The sequence below is a fragment of the Vipera berus genome (genome assembly GCF_964194415.1).
Source record: "Vipera berus genome assembly, chromosome: 1".
Taxonomy (NCBI): domain Eukaryota; kingdom Metazoa; phylum Chordata; class Lepidosauria; order Squamata; family Viperidae; genus Vipera; species Vipera berus.
The window spans coordinates 280,624,414-280,651,432 of NC_138202.1; the positions used below are offsets into that span (position 1 = coordinate 280,624,414).

Sequence of the window (27,019 nt, forward strand, 5' to 3'; positions counted from 1 at the left end):
AATTTTGTATGATTTCCTTTATATATATATATATATATATATATATATATATATATATATATATATATATATATATATATATATATATATATATATATATATATATATATATATATATATATATATATATATATATATATATATATATATATATATATATAATCTTTATTAATTATTTACAATAAGAATGACAACAAAATAATACATAGGGAAAGGGACAAGGGGTTTAAAGACACAAACCATATAATCACGTAACACAAACCGTGGAAAACAAACAAAACAGACCGAGAGTTATGTCTACTCTCCTATTAACAAAAAATATATCATCCCAGTTAAACTTTCCAATGCATAGAATATCCTTATCATTAAAAGAAAAACAAAAGTACAATTGGTCATATCTTGTCAACCTTGTAAGCCTAATAAATTACACAGATCAATTAAGTGGGCGATCTCATCACTCGTCTCCTGAGTTGAACCTTCTTTTAAGCCATACAAAACATTTGTTCCAACTTATATAGTGATTCACATTTATCTTTTAAAATGTACGTTAACCTGTCCATCTCGGCACAACGGAGAATCTTGTTTATTATCAAATGGTCAGGGGGTATGTCTGGGTCCTTCCACAATTGGGCAAAGGCCATCCTCGCCGCTGTTGAGACATGAAAAAATATATACCAATCTCTTTTGTTGATATTGTCCGGTCTTATACCCAATAAGTAGAGGTCTGGCTGCATAGGGAAACTCACGCCTGTTATTTCCAATAGCCACTGTTGAATTTTTCTCCAATATCGTCTGGCATATAAACAGTTCCACCATTGGTGAAAGAAGGTACCCTTGGCCGAGCAACATTTCCAGCATCTATCAGAAGATCCTGGAAACATTTTAGCGATTCTAACGGGGGAGATACCAACGGTAGATCATTTTATAGAAATTTTCCTTAAAGGAGGAGGATAGAGTCAGCTTCATGGTCTTATTCCATAAGTTCTGCCACATATCAAGCTGTATTGTCCTCCCGATAGGAGGGTGTATGATTTCCTAAAATGAATAAATTATAGTTTAAATCATTAAATGGAATCTTCTTTATAGGTACACTACTTTGGAACATGTTGGAATCACAAAAGCCCAATTAGATATTATTTGCTACACTGTATTGGATACTTGGTAATGGAAATCCTGTTTTTGGTTTGTGTACCATTATTTGGAAACTGCAAAACAATTAAATACTTTCTTGAGCTCGATTCTTTGTAGTAATCTACCTCTTACTTATCTATTCTGTTTGGTAACTACAAAAGTATCCTGCCAAAGGAGTCTGGCTTTTAAAAAAAAATCTTGTATAGTATACAGCCCTGGGATTCCATAATGGTCTCCATCCAAATTGCTTAGCTTTTCAAGATAAGCCAAAGTCTGTTAGGGGTTCTTCCTGTTGGGCCAAACATATTAGTACAAATTAAGCTACTTATTGTTCAATGGAAGGCTGAAATTATTACAACTTTAATAGTAATTAAACTTCTTACAAGAAGTTAAACTGTCTCTGTTCTATTTTAATCATACGTGTGGATAGCATTCCAGTTACAAAAGAATAACCTTAGGAAATTAATGGTGTTTATTATTTAGATCAGGCATGTCAAACTGCAGGCCTGTGGGCCGGATGCATCATGACGAAACCGCTCCCTCCCCATTGCCGGCAAAAGGGAAAAAGTCACGATATGTCACGCGACGTCACATGAGTTTGACATGCCTGATTTAGATGATTATATTAAAAAAAACCTGGTCCTAACTTGGGAGAATCTCAGGAATTAGTTTATAGTGAGTTTAAAGTACATTTTATATTACATATACATTCTATAGCTCAGGATCATGGTTTTCTCAGTTTAATTTGAAATGCCTTTTCGTTCCAGGGTTGTTGGTCATGTGAGGAGCATATCTCCAACATGATGGCATATATTAAAGTCATTCTTAAATTACCTTTATATATCCCCAGATATTTCTAATAATATGGAAGCTGTATCTACCCAATTTCTTGGAATTCAGCAATGTATTGTAAAGTTGCAGCCATCAGTTGTGAAGTATTTGTGTGCCATAGAAAATGCTAGCCATACTATAACAGTCTTTGTTTTTCAGTTTACAATTATCATGGCTAGGAGTCAGCAATCCTTTCTAATCTAGAGGAAATCCCTTAATCCAGTATGTTCCCAGGTGTTTGTCCTATGGTAGGTAATTGATACAGATCAATGTTAATTAGCATTTGAGCATCTCAATTTGTAATGTCAGGAAGAAAACTATATGGACTCAATCTCCAACAATTGTCCTTGAATGTTGTATAAAAATAATAAAAAGCGATAGCATGTCACTGTTTTACAAATAATATTATAACAGAACTTTTAAATTTCACTACTACTTTTTCAATTTTAAAAAATTGAGCTGAAAGCAGTTGTTACTCTGCAAGAGAGTATGTTCAGTAACAGAAACAACATTTTATTTGTAGACAAGAATGAACAAATAAAAATTAAAACATAATTGTCTCTTTAACTTACATGTGACTGAATTTGGTTGCAATCATAAGTTCTGGCATTTCAAACATAGCTATAGCAGACTTATATACTCGCTCCATAGTGCTTTACAGCACGCTCTGAGTGATTTACAATGTCTGCATATTGTCAATAATCTGGGCCCTCATTTTACTGACCTCAGAAGGAGACAACCTTGACCCCATCAGGATCAAACTCCTTGCTGTGAGCAGAGTTAGCTTGCAATTCTACATTTTAATCACTGCACCACCAGGGTTCCTTATCTTGTATTAGAAGAAAATAAATTCCCTGTCAAGGTAAAAATCACCTTTGTAGAGGGCGAAGGACCGTGCTTCAGAGAATGCATGATATGCATGCAGGAAGGCAAGAAAAACACGACGCATAATCTTACTAAATACCTTTTACTAAATATATATTATACAGAGCTAGCTCACTACATCCTAACGTAACAGTCAGTAACAGCAAAGTGAATAAAACAATAAACAATAACTCTGAGAACTTTTTCTAGACATGCGCACTAAACAGACTGAAACCATAACATAACTAGTCATATGGGATTCACTATGGTTACCAGATAAGTTATCACAACAGGTGCAGAGAGCAGGAGAAAATGTACAGTTAGAAATGAACTTTCTGACGAACAAAAAAACAACGTGCAGTGACATTCCCCCTAAAGAATATTGGTAAATAACATTTAATTTCCTTGTGGATTAAAGTTAGCAGATTAAATTATAACCAATATGATCATTTAAAATGTTAACTCTGGCATTTCAACTGGCCAAAAACAAAATCTCAGAAAATATGTTCAGTATTTTTAATAAGTTAAATTTCTGTTTGCTTAGAGCATGGGTGTCAAACTCACCATGTCACGTGATGTGTTGTGACATATAGTACCTTTTTTTTTTGCATTGCCAGAGCTGGGGTGGATGCAGGCCAGCAGTTTGACACCCCTGGCTTAGAGTAAATGAACGCTGGGAGACTAGGCAGAAAATTATGTTTTTATGAATAGATGCTACTCATTGAAAACTTGTTTAAATTAATGGAATTATTTAAAACTAGTATTTAAAACTTAATTAAATATCTTTTATTTGAATCCTGACAAAATTTGGGATTTTCAAGCATTAAGATCACAATGTTTCCTATTTGCAGTGGCATGATCTAAGTCGCACAATTTTTTTTAAGAAACTGTTGAAGGAAATTGAAGTAATCGTAAGTAGTGTTTCAAGGTACTTGTAATACAGATAGAATATTTACACAGTAAGCTGTGTAAATAATTGTAGTATCTTCCTTGGTTCAAAGTTGTTGACTTTTTCTTAGTTTGTTTTATTAGATTTAGTCACTATTCAACTCAAAAATTGCTGTGAGATAGGGTTATTAAGCAAATAACATTAAAAATACAATTCAACATAAACAAGATAGCATCTGACAAATCAGTATACACACACACACACACACACACACACACACACACACATCCAGCAAGGGAGACCCATTCACCCTATCCCCAAACCCCAGAGAACAGATAAGATAGAGGAGAAGATAACCTTTTATTGTCATTTTTTTTATGGTGGACACAACAGCACACATCAAAAATGAAATTTAGTTGCCCGCTCTCAAAGTGAAACACATACATGACACACACCTAAAACATACTATATACAACATATATATAGACCCACATCCCTACATATACATAACCAATAAATATTAAATACTGTCCATGTTGAATATATAACGGAAGGAGGAAGCCTGAGAGTTTACAAGGTAGGTTTTCAATGCTAGGTTTTCAATGCTGTGTGGAATGCCATGATTGTGGTAACCACACATTTCTCTGGAAGGCATCTCATTCCAGATGTCAGGTGACTTTATTCATTATTTGTCCCAATTATAAATTTACTATTTTTTTACAGTGACTTTTTAATAAAATAAAGTATAGTTGTGATGACCCAGGGCATGGCACAGAGGCAACGCAGTCAACTGGCAATTCAAACCGCTTTAATTGCTCCAAATTTTCCCCAAATGCTCCCACGTTTCTGGCAAGCCCCAGAACAAAGTAAGAGACACCTTCAGCAACCTCTGGCTGCAAGTAGTTTCACAAGTTTTTAACTTTTCAGACAGGGGAAGTGTGTGTGTATGAAACAAGCCATCCTCCTTTAGGTTTCAACTCACAGAAGAGTAATTTACTCAACGCCATGTAGATAACAAGGAAAGTAACATACATCCAAAATCTAATGAGTCTGTGGAAATACAACCTTGCCTGAGCAGTTTCAGAAGAGAAGCCAAAATTCAGTCCGAGGTCTTTGAACACAAATAAAGTTTGTCAGCCAGTCCAATAGTCAGAGTTTCAGGGATTCCAAGCAGAAATCACAACGCAGAACAAGAGATCAGAGAGTTGTTTCCAAGATCAGCAACAGCACACAAAACCAAGAAATACCGACAAATGCCCCTCCTTAAGTCTCAGGTGTGCCTTGTGGAAAGGGGCGGGGCACTCCTCCCGAGTAGTTGAGTCTGCCTATGTTGTTCTCTCCACTCTCCATGCTCTAGGATCAGGAAGGGGTGGCCCTTGCTCATCGCCTGAGCTCTGTCATGTTCATCCTGTCCCAATCCTGAAAGGCCCTGGCCTGCCTCGGCCTGCCCTTCCCCACATCCCTCTGAAGCCACAGACACCTCTCCCTCGACCTCCATAGGCTCCAGTTCCAGCTCATTTTCCTCAGCAGATTCAGGCTCCGACAGAAGCATGACAATAGAGTAAAGAGTAAAAATTTAAGAGTAAAAATTTATTTTAGTAAAGGATGGCATGTAAATTATTATAAATTATTTTAGCACAGAGGCCAGTTTTGGCAATATTTTAACATTTAAGGCTTGCGTTTTAGGATTCAAGTGTTGATTAGCATTAAATTTAATGTTATTGGTGTTTGAACATACTTGATATGTTAGCATTGCTTGTGATTATATGGTTTGTTTGTGGTACAACTTACATAGGTTGGTACAATTTATATAATACTGGGGGTACAATTTATATAGGCAGTGTTTAGTATAACAGATTCTGAAAGTGACTCTGCACCAACAAAATCAGGAACATTGGATTTGATAATTGGGCAAGGATGGAAAGGAATCTTCCCAGGCAATAGAAATTTAGCACTGGTAAAATAACGCTGTCAAATAAAACACAAGCTCTTTGCTGAAACTAGATTTTGCTATTTTTTTACATCATCACATAACACCAGTTTGTACTTCTGGAAGTGGTTAAAAAAATCATTCCGCTTAATTTGTTACACTTTAGTTCCATTCAGTATCTGCAATGCTGAATTTTTAAAAAACTTTCATATACCTTGAATATTATTTCATAAAATGGGGCAAATAACTAGATTCTCTTTCAGAAACTGCTGGTTAATTCATTAATAGCTATCGTATGTGCAATTTGTAGAATTGTAAAGCAATTAGGTTTTTTTTCCAGGTTTCACTACAGTAATATGAAAAAAACATAATATTAAACAGTTTACATTTAACATACTATAGCTTCACAATTTACATACTGTAACGTCACAATAAATATTCCTCATGATAGATTGAAAAATGCGGACAGTTTCTTTTATGCCAAAAAATGTATAGATACTTATTTCAAATAATGGCTGTAATTGTTTCTTTAATCTTTAACTGACTGTAAAGGTATTTGTCAATCTATTATAAAATTAAAAATGTTAAACAGTATCTTTATGAATGAACTTTTGGTAGTTAAGTAGGTTGGCATTAGCTTTAGGTAAGGACCATCAAGATCCAGTTGTATTGTGAGAAACAGAGTTATAGTTTTATTTCAAAATGTGAATTGCCAGCTTTCATTATAAGCCACAATAACTACCACTGTAATTTGTAGATCCAGAGCTCTGTCCAGTTTTCCAAAGTCTAGTAGTCAAAGTTGCTATGTTCAGTTAATTTACTTAGTTCAACTAAATATAACTTACTATTTTTTTCTTGGCCTTGTCCTCTTGCTGAGATATGGGGAATCAGCCACATATACACAAAACATTTATAGATGTCACTAATGTTCTGCCATTTACTAATCAAGAGTAAAAATTAATATGGAGGATTGTATTTTATGTTTAGACTATTTGCTGATATTAGACTATAAATGTTTGCCTCTTGTGTACTTCTATTAGCTCAATTAGAATGTCTCCCATCCCCTTCTTTCAGCCTTCCCAGCTTCTTTGCAGCATATGTGACAAATTGTGGATGTGTAAAACAAGGGAAGGGAATCTAATTTTTATCATAACTAGACAGCCTTACCTGTTGGCTCATCCTTTCTGAGATATTTCTTTGCTAGATTCCTCAGTGTCTTCAACAGTGACAGAACCTATAATGTACTACCTTCAGTAAAAAAGTTGGAATATATTCAGAAATGTATTTACCTTGAAAATACTCCATGTTGAACTGTGTAGTTCAGTCAGCACAGGAAATGTTTTATGACATTTTATGTTAAGTCATAAACTCTTTTATGATAATTTTATGTCATAAAAAGTTTTATAAAGTTTGCAGAATTTCAATTCCAAAGGGATCCAGGATTTTGGATGCATTCTGTAAGTTCGCCCATTTGAGGTACCTTAGTTCAAAGATTGTTTCCCTATGATGCACTGTTTCACTCAGTTAAAAGTTATAGAAACGGGTTTGAGTAGTATATGTAGCTAACAGCTGTTTACAGCCTTATAGTAAACTGTATGAAGTGTCAAACATAAGTGCACTTTTTCTAGAAATGTTTAGTGCCCTAGTTAATAAATTGCATTGTAAATAATTAAATTGCATCATTTTGACAGGTGAGTTTAATAGAGACAAATACTCCCTATGGTACTGCATATCAGATCTTGCCTCTGCCCTTTATGAATAAAGTCCAGTAAAATTGTTTTCAACTTTTCAGACAATATTGTTGTATACAATTTATAGTTATTATTCAATAAAAATATTGGTTGATAATTTCTTGTTGAACTTGGCTCTTGGGGATTTTTATGTTATTAATGCTATATTAGCCTTTTCCCAGCTGTCAGTAATCTTTCCATTCTATAAAATAATCCTTGTTTGTTGTAAAGGAACAACATCTTTAAAGCATTAAAATTAAGTAGCTGGCAGCCCATCTGCATCAAGTGCTTTTCCTCTTTAAGCCTTTTTAATAGCTTCACATACTTCCCTGATGGTCCAGAATTTGTGTCTGATTCTCTGTGATCTTCAGTAAATTTGACAATTTCTGGAACACATGAATCTTGCAGGTCATTTTGTTAAATGGATAAGATTGATTTATACTTCAAAAAAAAAAACACAAGTGAAGAACTGAGAAAACAGATTCAAATTGGGGCAGGACAGGGATGCCCACTGTCTCTCCACTCTTGTTCATTTTAATTCTTGAGGCACTAAATAGAAGCATAAAAAATAAAGAATTATATATATCATATATATATATGATTCCTGTCTAGTTATGATAAAAATCCTTTTAATACAGTAGCAGGTTTTAACATCAACAATCAGAAGTCAAAGATGTTAACAAAAATATGAAATTAGAATATCAAGTCTATAGGCAATTTATTGTTTGGTCTGGATTAAAGAATGGATGTTGATGAGAAACAAACTTTTAGAATTAGAAAAGTACAACCTAAGGTTTGGATGGCATGAGTACTTAAAGTATTATAAAGTTAAAATTAATATACATTTTTAAAAAATCATTTTATTAGATATGGCACATTGAGAATATGGAATAAATAAAAACTGTGTTGTGTCCCAAAACACCCCTGTGGATCTCAACACATGGAACATTCTGTAGAAGAGAAATAACAGGAAAAAGCAAATGATTAATGTACCAGGAATGTTTGGAAAACCATCAAGTGGAATATGGTAGAAGAATATAATTGTCAGTAGTTATCAGAAAGATTCAAAATTAATAAAAAGACTTATGGTAATAGAGCAAAGGACGACAGAATTTGAAGTACGATTGTATATTGATGATGAACATGTAATTGCTAAAACATGCAAACCTTTGTTAAAATTTGAAACGGGAAGAACATTAAAGAATATATGATAAAATGGGCTAAGAATTTTGGTTATAATATAAAGATAAATATGTGATTAAATGAATTGAAATTTACAATATGTTTTTATAGATTTTTATAAAATGATGATTTTTTAAATAAAACTATGTAGTATTACTAGATAATGCCAGATAAATTAACTAGAATGTATAAAGGCATTTCAAATGCATTTTGGAAATGTGAACAACATGATGGAGTCTCTCTCCCAGCTTAGGAGGTACAGCCTCGAGTGCTACTACCATCACTGGAACCACTTTTACTGCCCATATCCTCTCTAGTTCCTCCTTAAGTCCTTGGTACTCCTTCAGCATCTCATACTCCTTCCTGATGTTGCTGTCATTTGGCACTGCTACAGCTATCACCACCACTGTCTTCTGGTCTTCGTTTACTACCATGATGCCTGGTTGATTGGCCGGTGTCTTTATCTAGAAGCCCCACAGGATCTTATCCCTGTTACTCTCCATGACCTTTTATGAAAGGTTGGGTGTAGCCCATACACTACGTACATGTTACTTGGTTGTGCCGTTCGGTGTATGCTGTTCCGACCTGGATATTGCATCTTGCCACTATGTATTAAATCATCTCTGAGGCTTTTCTGTACAATCTGCATCTTAGATCCTGTCTAATGTGGTAAAGTTTTGCTTCTATAGACCTGGTGCTTAGTGGTCATTTACATGCTGGTATGATCAATGCCCCAGTGCTGTCTTTTGGCAGAATTTCCCAATTTCTGCCACCTCACATATTTATTTATGGTACAATTACACATTTGTATATGTTGTGATTTCATTGAAAGAAATGTGATTGATTTGGAGAAGCAGTTTCTTGATATGTGGAAGTGTGAATGGATTAGGAAAGCTAAAAGGCCGTATAAATTCACCGATGTCTATTCTGATAGCTTCCTCTCAGAATTGGGTTCTCCAGTGATGTCATTTCCTGAAGTGCCAGCCCTATTAAGTGGATCCGACTGGGAACTCAGCTCCACAGGAAGGCTAAATAAAAGTGCTTCATTGAGATTTACTGTAATAACAGAATCTTGCAAGTCTGAGTGTGCTGTACCTTCTCTTCCTTCTTAAGGAGTGAAGGAGGTGTACATCTGAGCCTTTTCCAAAGGTTAATCTGTTCCAGACTTTAAAAAACAAAAAACGCTTCACACCCTTTTGCCTAAGCTACAGTTTCCTCATATATCTGGCAAGCTATTAACTCCATGCCATCCAGAGTCTTCGATACTGAGATGGGCATCATAAATATTGAATACATTTGCTCAGCAACTAGGGGTTCTGTTTGTGTCCTGCCCAAGGATCCTTGTAGCCGGATTCTTCTTTTACACTGGTTCAGCCAGGAATTTCACACGCTATGCTTCTTTCACTTTGGGCAGGGCATGAACAGAGGTCTTGGGCAGGGCACATGTCCTGGAGAGGACATGAATGGAAGCCTGGCTGCATTGGCATGAAATGGAAGTAGCACAAAATTAAGGCCCTATTTAGTACAGTGGTGGTTGGCAGGTGTGGGCATGACTGTGTGGCAAGGGCACTGGTGTCAGTGCATTGGCAGATAGTCAAAAGAGCAGAGATGGGCAGGGAGAAAGACAGGTGGAGGGGGGGTTCAAGAGGAGACAGACCCTTCCTTTATGGAGACTTGGAGCTGAGAGGACCAAGCAGGTAATGGTCCTCCATCCCATATCCCCATCAACATTGGAAGGACAAATTACCTTATATAAATAGGGGGAATCCTCACTAACACTGGTGCTGTTACCTAGTTGGGTATCAGGGCGGATATTTTTTTTTAAAAAAAATAAAAAATAAATTTTTTAAATTTAAATTAGATTTTTTTATTTTTATCAAATTTATTTTAATAAAATGCTTTTGGAGTAAAAGTCTATTTGATAGTATTTTATTTAAGATACATTAATAATTTAGTTTATTCAATATGAAATGGAGCTTAGTTATGTAGCATGAGGCTGTATATTCTGCAATATTTACATTTTTGGTAAACTCATTCAATAAATCCAAGCTCTGCAAGCTGAGATAACATGCACTGCATTGATGCATTCACACAATTTCACAGTAACCATGAGATAAATCATAAAACAAAGTTCAGGAATATTCCTTTATCCCATTGTTTTGCAAATCTATGTATATTACAAACTGTATGATTGTTTGAAGAGAAATGCATCCGTACCAGGCTCTAAGTGTTTTAATAAAAGAATTTGAGTAGTTCTCTAATTATGTATGATTAACCTATTAACCTAAAATCGTTTCTGATATCGCTGTTTTACTAACCTGACAGCTCATTCTAAATAGTAAACCTTCATTTTGTTTGGAAATAATACTATTAAAGATTCTATCTACTAGCAAGAATGAGTCCTTACATTTAAAGAGCACCTGTCATTTCAGATCTATCATGGCAGCGCCCGTTAGTGGGCATCCACTCACCTGCTGCCCGCCATGTCCCTCACCTTGTTGTTATTACTTCCTCTAAATTAAAAAAAACACCCTGTAATTATGCACTACTTCAGTGGTCACCAGCCTTCCTTGCTCCACGGACCAGCAGCAGTGGTGGGGGAGGGAGGAGGTTTCACATGCATAACCTAGCTCCTGAGCATATGCAAAAGAAGCTTTGTATGCTTGCCCACCGCTTGTGTAGCCTGGTACCAGTCCACAGCCCAAAAGATTGGGGACCTTTGCACTACATAGTTGCTTCAGGAAATGTTTCTTTTGTATTTGAATACTTTTTATCATGCTTGTTTCATATTATAGCAAAACAGTACACTTAGAAAGCTTTTGAGTTATTCAGAGCCAGTTGGATGATTTTAGGCCAGTCACCATCTCTTAGCCCAACTTGCTTCACAGAATTATTGTGGGGAAGATAAGAGGAGGAACATTAGGTATGTTCACTGCCTTGAGTTATATATAAAAATAATAGTAGGATATAAAGAAATAAATAATGTAGAGGGGTTTTTTTTGGAATCATGGTTACATTTTGAAAGAAAATATTGCGATATATTGGCTGGATTTTTGTATCAAGGATACAAGTTTGTTTTAATTTTGAAACTACCCAGTTTACGATTTATGTTTTAGAATTATTTATAAACCAAAGCTATTGAAAAAAATTGACAGGCTAATATATTTAAGACAATGGAAGAAATAAAAATGTTATTCTGACAATCATTCTGTTCCAATATCTTTTTGCTTTTTGCTTTAGGTTATTGCTATACTTCAGATAGCTGGTTATTGGTTGAGAATTTTATTTTTGCGCAGTGTTCATTTTTGTAAAGTTTGTTATTTCTGTTATGATTGTTTTTCAGGAGCAAGTGAATTTGGAAATCTGATTATTTTAGTCTATTTCTCCATTTTGTTTTAATTGAACTGAAAGCCTTCCAGTTCCATTCACAAGTACCTGATACTAATAGATTAGAATCTTAATGATAAGTCAGATAATATTCGACTGTTATGAGGTTTGTTCCACCTAGCGAGGAGAATTGAATGCTTGCCAAGTCATCATTTTGCATGCATCTGTCATTCCCAGCCATATCCATAATTATTATATAGTAGCATATTCATCTTTTGTTAAACTCTGTTCTCTATGTTGAGGATTCAGAACATTGACTGTCAAATGGATGACTTAGTTTGACATATACTTGTTTTAGTACTTCATTTAAATACAGGTGATAAAGGCAAATACTCAAGTTATTTTTTATTCTTCTGTCTTGAGTATTTCTAGAATATTAGATAACTTAGTCCTAGTGTATCTCTCTCTCTCTCTCTCTCTCTCTCTCTCTCTCTCTCTCTCTCTCTCTCTCTGTGTGTGTGTGTGTGTGTGTGTGTGTATGTATATATGTATATATGTGTGTGTGTGTGTGTATGTGTATATGTATATATGTGTGTGTGTATGTATGTGTATATATATATTGGCGTGTCAAATAACTTTGCCAGCATAGTCCTTGTATGGTGTATCATTTTTGGAGACCCTGCAAGAAAAACTTTGGTTCACCTGCCTATTTTAGAACCTTCCTATTTTAGAAAAGATCAGCAGTTTTTTTTACATGCCTTGGCTTATCATGTGATTTAGTTTTAATAAGGCAGCTCAGCATTTTCTATTATTGGCAGTTGTTTTATTTTGCTTGTGATTTTTTGGGGGGTAAACTCCCCTTCCTCCCCAAAAAAATATTGGGGAAAATAGAAATAGGGATGTTAGTATATTGTAGTCTTCCTCATTTATCATCTAGCAGAGGAAAATCAAGGAAATTTGAACTCACTCATTCTGAAAAACAAAACCCAACCCCAAAAAAATTCAAAACAAAACAAAAAAACCCCAAAGTCTATGGTTTCAGGTACTGTTCCTGAAAGTGTAGTCTGGCTTCTTTCATTTTGACCAGAGGAGTAATGAATGGAAATGATTAATTGTTCAGCAATGGGGTGGGCGCGGTTTCCTCGTGAGGCGTCCAGCCTGCAGGCTGGCAGTTTGACACCCCTGCTGTAGAAGATTAGATATGCAAAAAAATAAACACACACACACACACACACACACACCCCTGTAAATTATAACAGTTTTGCAACCAAATTTTGGCAATATGATTCAAAAGTGCCAGGGGACAATTTGGCTTGTTGATTACACAGCTTCAGCCATTGAGTAAAGTAGAAGAAGTGATGATGGATGAAGGGTATTGACAAGCCACAACATCTCTCTTTCACATCTATATGAATGGGCAAGAGGAAGTAAAATAGTAACCAATGTTAGTCCAAAAATTTTGAAGTTTTGGATTATGAATGGCTTGGGGAAAAAGCCAGTGGCTTGAATCCTAAAAAGAAGCTCTTTTTCCCCCAAGATTAATCATTCACAAGAGTAAAATCATCTGGAAAAATTCAACCCTGACACTTCCTGTGGTACTCTGGATATTCAGGAGACTGAGTTCATTGCTGATCTAGATGGAGGAGCTGTGAGACTACATTTTTTTCTAGCATTGCTGAAAGGTGATTAGCACCACCTTCTCCTATTTCCCAAAATATTGTAGTTACAAAACAACTAGTACTGCTACCTACTAGATATCTTGTAATTTTAGGACCTGAAAGGTACTCTCTCTGTATAATGGGAGTCAGCCATCAGTTTGCCTCTGTTAGCTATTGTAGAATTGTAGTATCAGTTGCACAACTGTACATGATACCAGCCAGAGAAAGGCACAAGATAGAAGAGCCTGAGTAAGACCAAAAGGAGTAGGCTGGAACACACTACCTAATGTAAAATACACACCTATTAGTAGGGCTGTTATTAAATGGCTACACTGTTTACAAAGAGAGAATATTTTTTAAGAAACAAGTGTACAATCTATACAATGTATAGAATCACAGAATATAAAAGTTGAACAGGATTTTGGTTCTCATATAGTCCAAGATCCCACTATTGCAGTATTTTTAACAGATGGGCATCTAATCAGTTTTCGACTCCTGGTGATTGCCTAGACAAATCCCCACACTTTTCTTGGCAAGGTTGTTCAGAAGTGGTTTGTCATTGCCTCATTCTTAAGCCTGAGAGAGTGACAAGCCAAAGGTCACCCTGCTGGCTTTGTGCCTGAGCAGGTCTTAGAAGTCACAGTCTCCTAGTTTCTAGCTTAATGCCTTAACCATTACACCAAACTGACCCTTAACTCTGCAAGTGCATCACATTTTTAGCATATGTTCAGATTATAATGCACCAAAATACACAGATCTCTTTTTTTGCATATACTGCTAGCTGACCAGACCCATCATATTGGTATATTCATGCTTTTATTTTTTTTCTTAAATCAAATATAGGACTTGTATTTGCAGTACAATTTAACTTGCTGACTTTTAAAGATAAATCTTTGATACTGATTAATCTTGTAACTGTCCTTTGAGGTGTTTGCTATGTCCTTCATCTTGGTATGGTCTGCAAATGTGATAATCATATTTTCAAATGTCATCGACTTGAAACTGCCCCCTGTCTTTTTAGAAAAGTTTGCCACTCTTTTCTTTTCTCAGTTTCTCTATTTATATACATTTGAACAAACTTTCTTTTGGGGGAGGAAATCAAAGGAGAACAAAGCATATTATGGAGTTTAAAAACTCTGCCTTCTCATGGTCACTTGTCCTACCGTCCTTGACAACTGGCTTGCCCTTTCTTTTCTATACTTAAATAGCCAAAGAAGACTTTGTGTTGCTTTTAGTGTCTCTTGCAAGCCTAAGTTGATTTTGCACTTTTAACTTTTCTTTCCTTCTGTAAATACTATACACTGGCTGGTTAATCCCCTTTATGATTCCATCTACTTTCCATTTTCTACACATGCTCCTTTAACTTGTAGAGTCAATGAAAACTCCCACGTATCCACAAGTTTTCTAAGCTGCCTCCCCTTGTAATTCAGGTATATTATCTACAGTAGTTTTCTAAGCTGCCCCCCCATTGTAATTCAAGTACTTTGTTTTATTTGAAGAAATTATATTTCAAGTATTTAATTTTTTTAAATTTCCCCAGCCTTTTGATTTAAGGATTTATACCTATATTATCTTATCTATCTCATCTAATATTCCTTTAAGTCTGGTGAAAATGGCTCTCCTGAAATCTGGACTGTTTAAACTGCAAAATGATATGGTGACTTTCTTCCAAAGTTCTTCTGTGTTTACCTCTTCAACTAACTTTTTCCTGTTGGTTAGGAGCAGGCCTGGAATATGTAGTCACTTTGTCTCTTCTTTAACCTTCTGGAAAACAAAACAGCAAGATCTTGTTCCTGCCTTACTGATCTGGAGTACACCCCTACAATAATATTTTATTATACCTCCTTACATTCCTACCCAAATGCTTTTAAGTGTACATATCACGCTCAGATAATTCACACAATAAAAAAGAAAATAAATAACAGTTGAATGGGGGAGATGGATTAGTTCAATAATAATTGAAGCATTGTCTTTAAAACAGAAATACTGGAATTGTGAAAGGAATGGTAAGGCTTGGAAAGGAGAATGAAAACATTGAGAATGGGAATGAATTGAAAAAAAACCCAAATTGCTGGTGAAAAAGCACTAAAATATGGAACCAATCAAAAATGATGGGGAAACAATGAACCATAATAACAGTTCAGTAATGGAAAATACACCTTGTTTTCCCAAGTCTTGCCACCCTCCCAAAAAACAGTTCTAGAATGGCAATTGCGATAATGACACTGATCCATCATGAGGTTAGTGGTTATAGAAACTGAACTCAAGTATTGTATGTCATCAGGTAGTGGATGGGATTCTCGATTTGTTTATATGTATTCCACCTTTATTTTTTTTAACAAATAATTCAAGGCAGCAAACATATTCAACACTCTTTCCTCCTCCTATTTTCCCCACAACAACAACAACCCCTGTGAGGTGGATTGGGCTGAGAGAGTGCGACTGGCCCAAAGTCACCCAGCTAGCTGGCTTTTGTACTAAGGCAGAACCTGAACTCTACTGCTTTCTAGCCTGATGCCTTAACTATTAAACCAAAGTGGCTCCCAGGACTGGTGTTCACCATATACATACTGCATGTATTTTGTCCATATGATATGCAAAGTACAGGTTATATAAATTATTAGTAAATATTTGAAAACTTTGAAGTTAAAACCTATTGAAAAATAAGAAATCAAAATGTGCAATATTGTGATGATAGATAGAATGGAATCTCAAAAGCCTAATCTAAATATTTTTGTTCACTTGCCAGTCTGACTTCCCATGCAATGTTTACAGTGAAATATCAATATTTTACTTCTTTTTGTAGTTTTATGAAAGAGATGGCATAGATGGTTTATTATTTTCAGAAAATTATAACCCTGTAATATTGGGTATGTTTTGCTTTCAAAAATACCGTAGATATGATTTAAGAGCAAATACATCTATTAGAAATATGGGGTATTTCCATAGTTAATAAAAATTCCTATCTTTTAGCTCTAGATGGGTGTATGCTGGAGTACCTCCCCCACAAACTATTATGTTTGTCTATTGCAGAGATACATTGCTTCAGATGGCACTTTCTTGTTGAAACTAGATAGCCCAGATGTAAATCTTCTGAATTTAAGCTTACATGAACTTGATATAAATCTTCACTACTAAGATCCTTTCTGGATCAGCATGTCTTTCCCAGATCTTTCTAGGGGCGTCAAACTCAATTTCATTGAGGGCCACATCAGCATTATGGTTACCCTCAAAGGACCAGTTGCATGTAAGACTTATGTATCATATTAGTTCAGGGCCAGCAGCAGCTTCGAAGGAAGCGTGTGCACTTCAGCAACGCCTAGCTTGGGTTTCTCGACTAGCTTTGGCCCGGGCCTGGCACATGTGAGCGCCTGTTTCCTCTTGTCTTTGGGGAAAAGTATGTGAGGTGAGCAGCTACTTGTGGGAAAGGGCAGCACAGAGGCAGGGAAAGGGCAGGGAGGTAAGGATGAGAACTGAAGAAACACACGACCCGTGCGCCTTCTGTACTTTCTCTTTCCTTCCCTTGGCCAGCCACGTTCTCGGGTAGAGAGCGCTTTAGCCATGCCCACCCACCTGCCCCTATGGTTTGTTTATTTATTTTATTTATTTATTTTATTGGATTTGTATGCCGCCCTATTCCCATAGGACTCAGGGCGGTTTACAGGGCAGTTAAAACCATGAATACAAAAAATAAAAACAATTATTCAAGCCCCAAGAGTAAATCTAAAACCCAGTTAAATTAACAACCCCACAGTCTGGACCAAACAGATCGAAGAGCCAAGTTTTCAGGTCCCGGCGAAATGAGCGAAGGTCGGGGGCAGTCCTAGGTTCCATTGGGAGTTGGTTCCATAGGGCAGGCGCACCCACAGAGAACGCCCTTCCCCTGGGAATAACCCGCCGGCATTCATTAACCGGCGGTACCCTGAGAAGGCCCTCCCTGTGGGGGCGCACAGGACGATGGGAAGATGATGCCGGCAGCAGGTGTTCCCTTAGATAGTCCGGACCCAAGCCATTTAGGGCTTTATAGGTCATTACCAGCACCTTGAATCTCACCCGGAGGGCAACCGGAAGCCAATGCAGCTCACGGAGAAGAGGTGTTACATGGGAGTATCGGGAAGCTCCCATCAAAACTCGCGCGGCTGAATTCTGCACCAGTTGAAGCCTTCGGGTGGTCCTCAAGGGCAGCCCCATGTAGAGAGCGTTGCAGTAGTCTAACCGGGAGGTCACGAGCGCATGAGTGACTGTACGTAGAGCATCTCGGTCCAGATAGGGACGCAACTGGCGCACCAGGCGAATCTGGGCAAAAGCCCCCCTGGTCACAGCTCCTATATGATCTTCCAAACTGAGTCGTGAATCCAGGAGGACTCCCAAGTTGTGAGCCCTATCAACGGGGGGGTAATACCTCATCTCCTATTGTTAATGATGGAGAAGGTTGGTCAGCCCGAGATGCCGGTTACTGCTGCCGCACAGCTCCACGCATTGGAGAGGCTCCTGCTGCCCGTACTCTGCTAGCACTGCTGCCACTGACAGGACATCCAAAGAAGTGAGCAGGTAACTACTCAATCACCACCTCCTAGTCTGCTTGCGGGCCAGATCTAATCTGGTCCAGGGGCCCTGAGTTTGCCATGTCTGTTCTATAAAATAGAACAATTATTGTTTAATTTATATTTGAGGAACAGCCATTGATAATGTTCCTACATATGTTTTGCATGCAATGGCATACTGATCCCTGCATAACACTCTGAACATTTTTCTAATCTTTAAATTAACTTAACTAAAAATGCTGGAGGTGTTTTGTTTAGTCAGTTTTGCCTTAATATGCTACAAGTTCCTAGCTTTGTGTCAGTAGCTTTGATACTTTCAAGGTAAATATTAGAGCAGTGTTTCTGAACCTTAATATGTGGACTAACTCCAAATTCCCGAGCCAGCCGTGTTATAGATGTATGCATTATATAAATGCCTCAGTGAAATGTGTCTTAAAACTTTGTACGTTCATAATACAGTAAATTAAGACTAGTCCTATGACTGTTTCTTTAAAAGAAATAGGTAAAACCATAAAGGGAATATTGGAATAAAACATGTATTGTTTCTGCTGTTTATTTTCTCTTACAGTTATATATTGATTGCAAATATAAACGTGCATATGATAACTTATTTCTTCATTGCCTGAAGTGAGATTTGTTTAAATAAATTCTTAGAATCAGCACAATATATGGCCTATTTTGATATTTGATCTTGGTTGCTGTATGTGCAAAAAAAAATAAAGCTTTACAAAGCTGGGTTGAAAGAAAAGTTAACAAGATCTTTAGTATATTTTCACTTGATATTTGAATATTTGTATCTGTATTACAAAAGATTTCATTCATTTTTACAAATTGTAAATTTTTGTAAAATCATTGGTCAAATCCTGATATAATGGCTTTTGATGAAAAAGTGTGTGTGTGTGTGTATATATGTATGTATGCATTTTATACATAAAATGATAAAGCTGAAACATTGACATTTGAAGGGAAATAAGAATGTCCAGTTATTTTAAATCTTACAAGATGATGGGACTGATTAGAACAATGAACCAATGAATGATTTAATATTTTAAAATGAAAGAAAATTATATAAGCTAAATAAAATATTCCTTCATAAAAGATTGATAAGAGGAAATAACTAGTTTTGAAATATTTATATTTTCAGTTATGTAACTGATTTAGATCAGAGTTTGATAGAAACTGGATTTTTGTTTATTCTAATGAAGAAAAAAAATGTTCCGAGTCTTTCTACAGGTGCAGGCTCTTAATTGCATTGAGAAATTGATTCATGCAGAATAGGTTGCTTATTTATTACCTGCTGAAAATGTTCATACTTGCTTACACAGATACTTTGGACAAGTGATACTATTGGAGCTAGAACAGAGATTGATTTTTGGTGCTAAGCTGTTTTGTTTTTCAACCAAAAGTAAAAAACAAAAACACATTTTCAATGCCACTTGTTGTTGGACTTTTGACCTAATTCTGATATTCAGAAATCACGGCTGCCATAACCAAAATGTTAACCATCCAGAAAAATGGAAGGGGGCTTTAGTGACTAAAGAAAAGTAGCCAAAACAAAACACTCCCTGTAGCAGAAGAAACCTGATCAAGTTCAGAGAGCAGTTTCTGAGGGTACAATTTTTTAAAATAAAAATTATTATAGGAGAACTTTAATCAAGAAATTCAAGAAGGAGTAAGATGTTTATTAGCCAAGAAGTAGAATGTTCTCTATGGGTGAATATTTGAAAAGTTATTTTAGAGGGAATGGCTATTAAAAAGGAAACAATAAATAGGAAACAAACATTAAATAGGAATAAATATTTTCAGCATATTTTTGTAGATTCTTCTTCTTCCTAAACTTGTCCAGGTGTTTGTAACATTAGATATAATTTGTATAGGAACTGCTCGATTTACAAACATTTATTTAATGGTGGTTGAAAGTTACAATGGCATTGAAAAAAATTGACTTACAGTCTGCTCAAAGTTATGACTGTCACTCTACCTCCATGGTCATGTGATTTGGGCACTTGGCAACCAGCTCATGTTTACAGTGGTTGCAACATCCTGTGATTGTGTAATTGCAATTTGCGACTTTCCCAGTTGACTTCCAACAAGCAATGGGGAAATCAGGGATGGTTGCAAATTGTGATCATTTGATATGTTGATAATGACTGGCAAAAAAAGGTTGTGAAGTTGGGTGTGCAGTCATGTGATGTCTCACTTAACAACCATGCTACTTAACAACAAATGTTCTGGTCCCAATTGTATTCATAAGTAAAAGATTACCAATTCAGATGTACTTAGATTTCCTTACATTTGGAACTTAGTTGATTCTTTACGTCTGAGGAAATATATGCTTATTACAATCAAAAGCCTTTCTATAGTCAGTGAAGCACATAATTCTTTTTAGTTTCCTTTGTCTTACTAAGTTATCCAGTATGCATCAGAAATAATCTTATTCCTCAGCTGTTATTAAAACCAACTTCACTTGCTGGTAGCTCTTTTTCTATGTAGGGCTCTAATCTGCATTGTATAATCCTAAATTTTATTTTGCTAGCATGTGAAATTAAGAACATTATGAGATGCCTTGCCTACTGTTAACTCTCCCTTCTGTAGTATTGGTTTGTTGACATCTGGTTTGTTTGCCATTGTGTTGTTCGCCAGGTATGTTGGCTTACTTTGTTTAGAAATGTTACTGATTCTTAAGTTGCTTACCATATTTCTGTACTGTAGATTGTATAGAATCGTTGTAACCTTTTGATTAGGATATTGGAATCTTTACCGTATAGAATTTTGCTACACACCTTACATCTTGCATCAGTTTCTATCTGTCCTTTAGTTTTCTTTAGCATAGAAAATTGAGGTTGGAACTACCTTTTGAATTAGGAGATGTTTGGGAAACTTTCCTTCTTTTCCATGTTTGTTTCACTCTTTATAGATATTGATCTAAGCAACAGAACCATGAGTTCTAAAATCTATTAGTCATTAAAACTGGTTGAGTGACTGAGCTAGTCACTCTCTCATACTTCAGCCCATCTCATAGGAGTGTTGTGGGGAAAATCTGGTATTGTTCATCTAGCTAGGTGTTTTTTTTTTGGTTGTTTGAATTGAAGACTTAGCAATGAATAAATAATTGGATTTGGAGAAAGTGATTCCCCTGCTTTATTGTCAGCCTCACCTTTTTCTACATCAGTATCATAATGAAGAGTTGTTCATTTAATGATATTAAATCATTGATTAAATGTAGCCAAATATGGACTTGGCTTTATCCTCCCTGTTTTATGAAACACCACTTCATTTTTCATAAGCTGGAAAGATAGAATTGCAATGGGATTTTCTTTTTCTGTATAGTAGCATCTGCAACTAGACATTTCAAAAGCTTTAATCTAGCCACATCATAAACAACATTAGTATTATGAAACATCCATGTTGAGTGCCATCTGACTTCAGGGGCCCATCACTCAGTACTTATATCAGGAATCACTTTGCTGCCCATGAGATTTTCTTGATAAAATACAGGAATGGTTTGTCCTTGCTTTCTCCAATGCAGTATGAAGTGAGGCCTTTACGATTAGCACTAAAGCAATCATCTGCCTCAAGAATCTCTCTATATCACTGTTCTGCCCAATCTAAATGCCTGCTTGCTGTAGTTAAGCAGCTGAGATGACTTTTGTGCTTTGGGAGAGCCTGCTGGGAGTATATATTCTAGGCATACATTTCTGGTGTTCTTTGGTCATTCTGTTGGGAACAGGCTCACCCCCCACCACAGGGCTGGGGAACAGGAGATATTTCTCACGATTAATATTAAAGAAAAAATATTTGTGTCTTTCCATTAGGCAAATCAGATTGTCCATACCCTTGATAAAAGTTATTACCTTCTACAGTTGTTCCAAGAATTCAAAAATGATGAGGAAAGGCTAGCAATATGCGATACTACCTCTTTGAAGGAATGGGCAATACAGAGATAGATAGATAGATAGATAGATAGATAGATAGATAGATAGATAGATAGATAGATAGATAGATAGATAGATAAAAAACCGGTAATTAACCTACATGGAGGAATTCTTATCAAAAATAGGAGAACTTGCAGGGGAGGAAGATGGTTGGTTGAAGTTTTTGTGCAATTTTTCATCACTATCTGACTTTGGATAGTCACATTTTACAGGAAGGAATTTTCAAGGAGATTGATTTTACAGTGACAGAATCAGCGGTGGGCAGAATCTGTAGTCCCATCTTTTCAAATCAGATTGGTTGCTTAATACCCATTTGAAGTTATGATGGCCTCAGCAAGGGTCTTTAGAACCTCTAAAGTGCTTCCAGCTATTGTACAATTTGTCAGCTCTCCTCACAGTCATATGATCTCGAGATGGGAGTTTGGCAACCTAGGACTAGTTGTCAAGTGTCCCACAATCATGTAATTACTATTTGCAATTTTTTTCTGCCAGCTTTCTAAAAAAAATCAATGGGAGAGTTTGGTAGGGAAGGTTGCAAGCGCTGCTTCCTGTCAAAGAGCTAAGATCCCCCTTCCCCCACAACACTTTGAAAATGAAAGGACTGCCTGTTTGGAGGAAATTTTAACTCTGTCCATAGAGGAGATTTGAGCTCTGCTTCTGCAGTTTACCGGAGGAGTTCCCTTTCATGCACTGAGGGGTTGCAGAAAAGGAGATCAGATCCTAAAACCCTTTGGCAGGCTTCAGGAATGGAGCTGGGAATCTTATCTGAGCCCATTTCCCCTCTCTACTGGAAGAGTTCATCTCCCTTCCAGGCTGCAGGAAAGAGCTCCATTGGATGAACTTGAACTTCTGTAGTGGTGGGGGGAAAAACGCTCAGATACCAGTTCTGTTTCTACAGCTCATAAAGAGTAGTTCCCTTCCTAGGATGGAGGGGGAGTTGAACTCCATAGGCAGTTCCTTCACTTCATGCACTTCAGGAGATTGCACAATGGCCACAGTTGGAAGGATTGGGATTACAGTAGTTGAGAAAAACAGTCAGGTGGTCAAGGACTACCTGTATTTTGAATAATTGACAGGTAAAGCAGAAAGTTGCTTCTGCTGCATAATGTTGAACAGGAAGGGGCTGAAGCTCTGTACCCTGCAAGTCTGAAAATCAAAGTTTTATCCTTTGGATTTGTAAACCCAAAACCAGTTCATTCCCAAGACTATTTGAAAATGCAAAAACAAGTTTATATAAAATCTCAGAGACTGTTTATGGTGAGCAAAAGAGATTCAGTGCATTTTGGAGATGGTCCCTAATTGCTGCCCATCAGTACTTTCAACTCAAAAAACAGAAATGTATTTAAAATATATCTTTGTGTGCTCAGTTTCTAATTACTTTGCTGATTAATGTTCCATAGAGATGGCAGTTCATAAATTATTGTTCCAGATTTTTAATTTTGTTAATATAACACACAATATATTTTTCTCCTACAGAAATTAGCAGAGTACGGAAAGACATGTATAACGACACATTAAATGGTAGTACGGAGAAAAGAAGTGCAGAGCTACCTGATGCTGTGGGACCTATTGTACAGCTACAAGAAAAACTATATGTGCCTGTAAAAGAATTTCCAGATGTAAGTATCTACTAGTCAGTTAATTTTTTTTCCGTCTGGTTCGTGTGATACCTTTGTAGTGTATTTTTTCATGTGACCTCTACTGTACAAATGTTGCAGGCCCAAGAATGCTATTCAGAGGTAAGCCTGTATTTGCTATTTATGGCTTCATCACAAGTGTGATGTTGCTGTTTTTTTAAAGTGGTAAAGTTTGCAAGCATTTTACATGTAACCATAATCCTGCAGTATTATTACCTTCAGTGTGATATGAACTTACAAAAAGGCCTGTTAAAAGATAAAAAGATTCTGATTAAATAGCCCACAGCGTACTATGTCTCAGTGACAAGCTTTCAGGCTGAATGACTGGTCTAGTTTTCTTTTTTTCTGATATTTCTCCAGACGTTGTGGCTGGCATTTTCAGAGGCAGAGTGAGCTGCTTTGCGGCATATTTCTCAGCAGCTCGCACGTACCTGAAATGGGCTAATTGGATGCTGGAATTTGAATTTGATCCAATGTACAGGACTCCAAGAAAGCTACTTCCTGATAGGATCCTTCTCCAATTGGCCCATTTTGAAATTCAAAGACCAATGAAAATACAATTTCTTCTGTTTAGCTGTTCTGCTCTAAATACTGTAAACTTGTATGTTTTTTTGTTGAGACGCAGGGTTTTGTTTTCTATAAAAATAATATTTCTAATTAATGGCAGAAAGTTTCCACGTCTACAGAACATTGTTCCAAAGCCTCATTCAGGTGGTTTTTGGCAAACTTTAAATAGGCAGCAATCAACTTTTGGAGAGCAGTTGTTTCATCATTCTTGTTCATTTTTGTTATGGTAGACTCATTTGTAGTTGTTACCGTATGTTCAGTTAAAATACAACACAGCAGAAAATGCAACACAGCAGAAAATGCCTGCAGCTCCTTTACAAAATATTTTATGCCTTATTCCTGGTGTGGCTTTCCATGGATGAATAAGAGTGGTGTTACCGTATTTTCCGGCGTATAAGACGACTGGGCGTATAAGACGACCCTCTACATTTCCTGTTAAATTATAGGGTTTGGGCTATACTCGCCGTATAAGACTACCCCTCTTCCAACGCACACCAAATAAAAATTAAAAAACATCAAATTTGATTTTAATATGGTAATTTTAATTCAAATGCTTATGACATGCAGGTACTTAGTAGGAAAACTGTCACTTATAAACATAAGGCTGTTTGTCATCAAACATGTAAACATAAAACAGTGCAAGTGGATTAAACTTTTCCTAATTCACTCTAAAGCTTTCCCTGCACAGAGCCTTAAGTAACACCAGCTGCCTGCAATTAGTGCAGGTTTGCATCCCACCAGGCTCAAGGTTGACTCAGCCTTCCATCCTTCCGAGGTAGGTAAAATGAGGACCCAGATTGTTGGGGGCAATAAGCTGACTTTGTAATAATGCTGCTTGGGGGGGGGGAAAGCCCTAATAAGCAGGCATATACATAGAATGAAGGCTATTGCTAAGCACATTGATTTGTGCTTTAAATTGTAAGCTGCCCTGAGTCTTCGGAGAAGGGCGGGATATAAATGGGATTTTAAAAAAAAAAGACCAAACGGGAGATCCGCTCCAGGTTTTCCAGCCAGCCCGCCCAGTTCCTGAGTCAAATGTGTCCTTAGAGCTAAGCAGCTGCTCTGACTGCTGCATTCCCCACCTGCCTTTCAAGTTGGGATAGACTACAGCTGCTCTTCAACTTTAGAAGGAAAGACGCCCAGACCCCAGCCTGTAACAAAATCACAGACTGCAGCTTCTTCTCCAATTGGTCCCGCTTTCCCTACGCAGACAAAATGGGAGATCCGCTCCAGGTTTTCCAGCCAGCCCTGTCCCTAAAGTTTCAGCACCCGGTGTATAAGACGACCCCTGACTTTTGAGAAGATTTTCATGGGTTAAAAAGTCGTCTTATACACCGGAAAATACGGTACATTTTCTCCAGTTGTACACTGCCTGACTGAGGAATGGTAAGAGTCTTTCATAATGGTTTAGTAGCCTTTTCCAGTCTCATGAGCATAAACAACACTTTTTTTAATTCTCCTAAGAGCTCTTTTGATCAAGCATAGTCAGTTCTACAAACTAGTGTCATGAAAAGTAGACTGTTAGTCACAATCAACACACGTGTCCTTTTCACCTTCTCAAACTGACATCATATTGTCATCTTGCTATTGGAACATCTGTCTCAACTTATTCTCTTAAGAGAGCTAATTATTGTAGACTTCACATACTTTTCCAAAAAGGACAGCGAACATTTTTGAAGTATATTCAGGGAAAAATTGCAAAATAAAGTGTTTTGACATGGTTCAATTTGAATATCCCCATCTGGGACTTAAATGAAGCTCTTGATGCATTAAAGACCTTATTGCATAACTGCAGGATTTGGGGTAGTTATAATAGTTTCATGAACTTTCTTTCACTATGGCATAAGAACAAGCATGGTCTAGCATGCTAGGTAAATGATATTTGATAACAGAATAACAGAGTTGGAAGGGATCTTGGAGGTCTTCTAGTCCAGCCCCCTGCTCAAGCAGGAGAATCTATACCATTTCAGACAAGTGACAGTCTAGTCTCTTCTTAAAAATCTCCAGTGATGGAGCTTATGGAAGTACATTCTGAAAAATATGTTTAAAATAGTTCTGTATATGGTCTGTGATCTCAATTTATATTTGTTATTTCAATTTAATCTTGTTTGATATACCATAGTTCATAAGGGAAATTTTCTATTGGGATTTTTTTCTTGGAGTAGGTGACAACAATCAGTTTCTCTTCCATAAACGAGTAGTGTATCTCTGACGCTTGTCAGCATTGTCACCAAGTAGATGATAAAGCACTGGAAGCATTGGTCAAAGATGTCTTAAGGTATTCTCTGTGGATCCATTCAACATTAAATAGACTCATTATTAAAACAGCTGATCGAGCATGATAAAGTCCTGCTTATATGTCTTCTCAGTTAATATGATCAGCAAATGAATTCTTTATTGGAAATGCTTAGCTATGTGAATTATCAACTATTTGAGACTGGTCATGCTAACCTGTTGTACTGTATAATTCTAAATGTTGCTGCAAAATATATTAAAAAACAGGTTTTTCTGGCTATTTTACCATGCTGTGAGTTGCATATGTATAGAAGTATAGCATTTTTTCCCCTAGTAATACTGTAGGTTAGAGTAACAGCAACACTCCAGCAATTCTTTTGAAGGACTTTTGTGGAAATAACCAAATTGTTCATATTCTAGTTTCATGAAACATGCATATTATTCTAGATTGATTAATTAATTTGAAACAGAACAGTTGCAAAAGATTTTTTTAATAGAGTAAAATGTTAATTATCTTATATTAATGTTTTTATTCTAATGTAAATTGATTAAAATTTTG

General features: G+C 36.4%; 1 protein-coding gene across 5 annotated transcripts in view; it reads left to right on the forward strand.

Moving 5' to 3' along the window:
* Positions 1 to 27,019, forward strand: part of QKI (QKI, KH domain containing RNA binding) — a 111,321-nt gene that overhangs the window by 10,620 nt on the left and 73,682 nt on the right. For all 5 annotated transcript variants that reach the window (XR_014024736.1, XM_081314793.1, XM_081314794.1 and 2 more), the window contains exon 2: positions 23,498 to 23,640. Coding sequence is in view for 4 of the 5 variants with exons in the window: in XM_081314793.1 (XP_081170919.1) it covers positions 23,498 to 23,640 (143 nt within the window). In the remaining variant the exon portion in view is untranslated. The remainder of the gene's footprint in view (positions 1 to 23,497; positions 23,641 to 27,019) is intronic.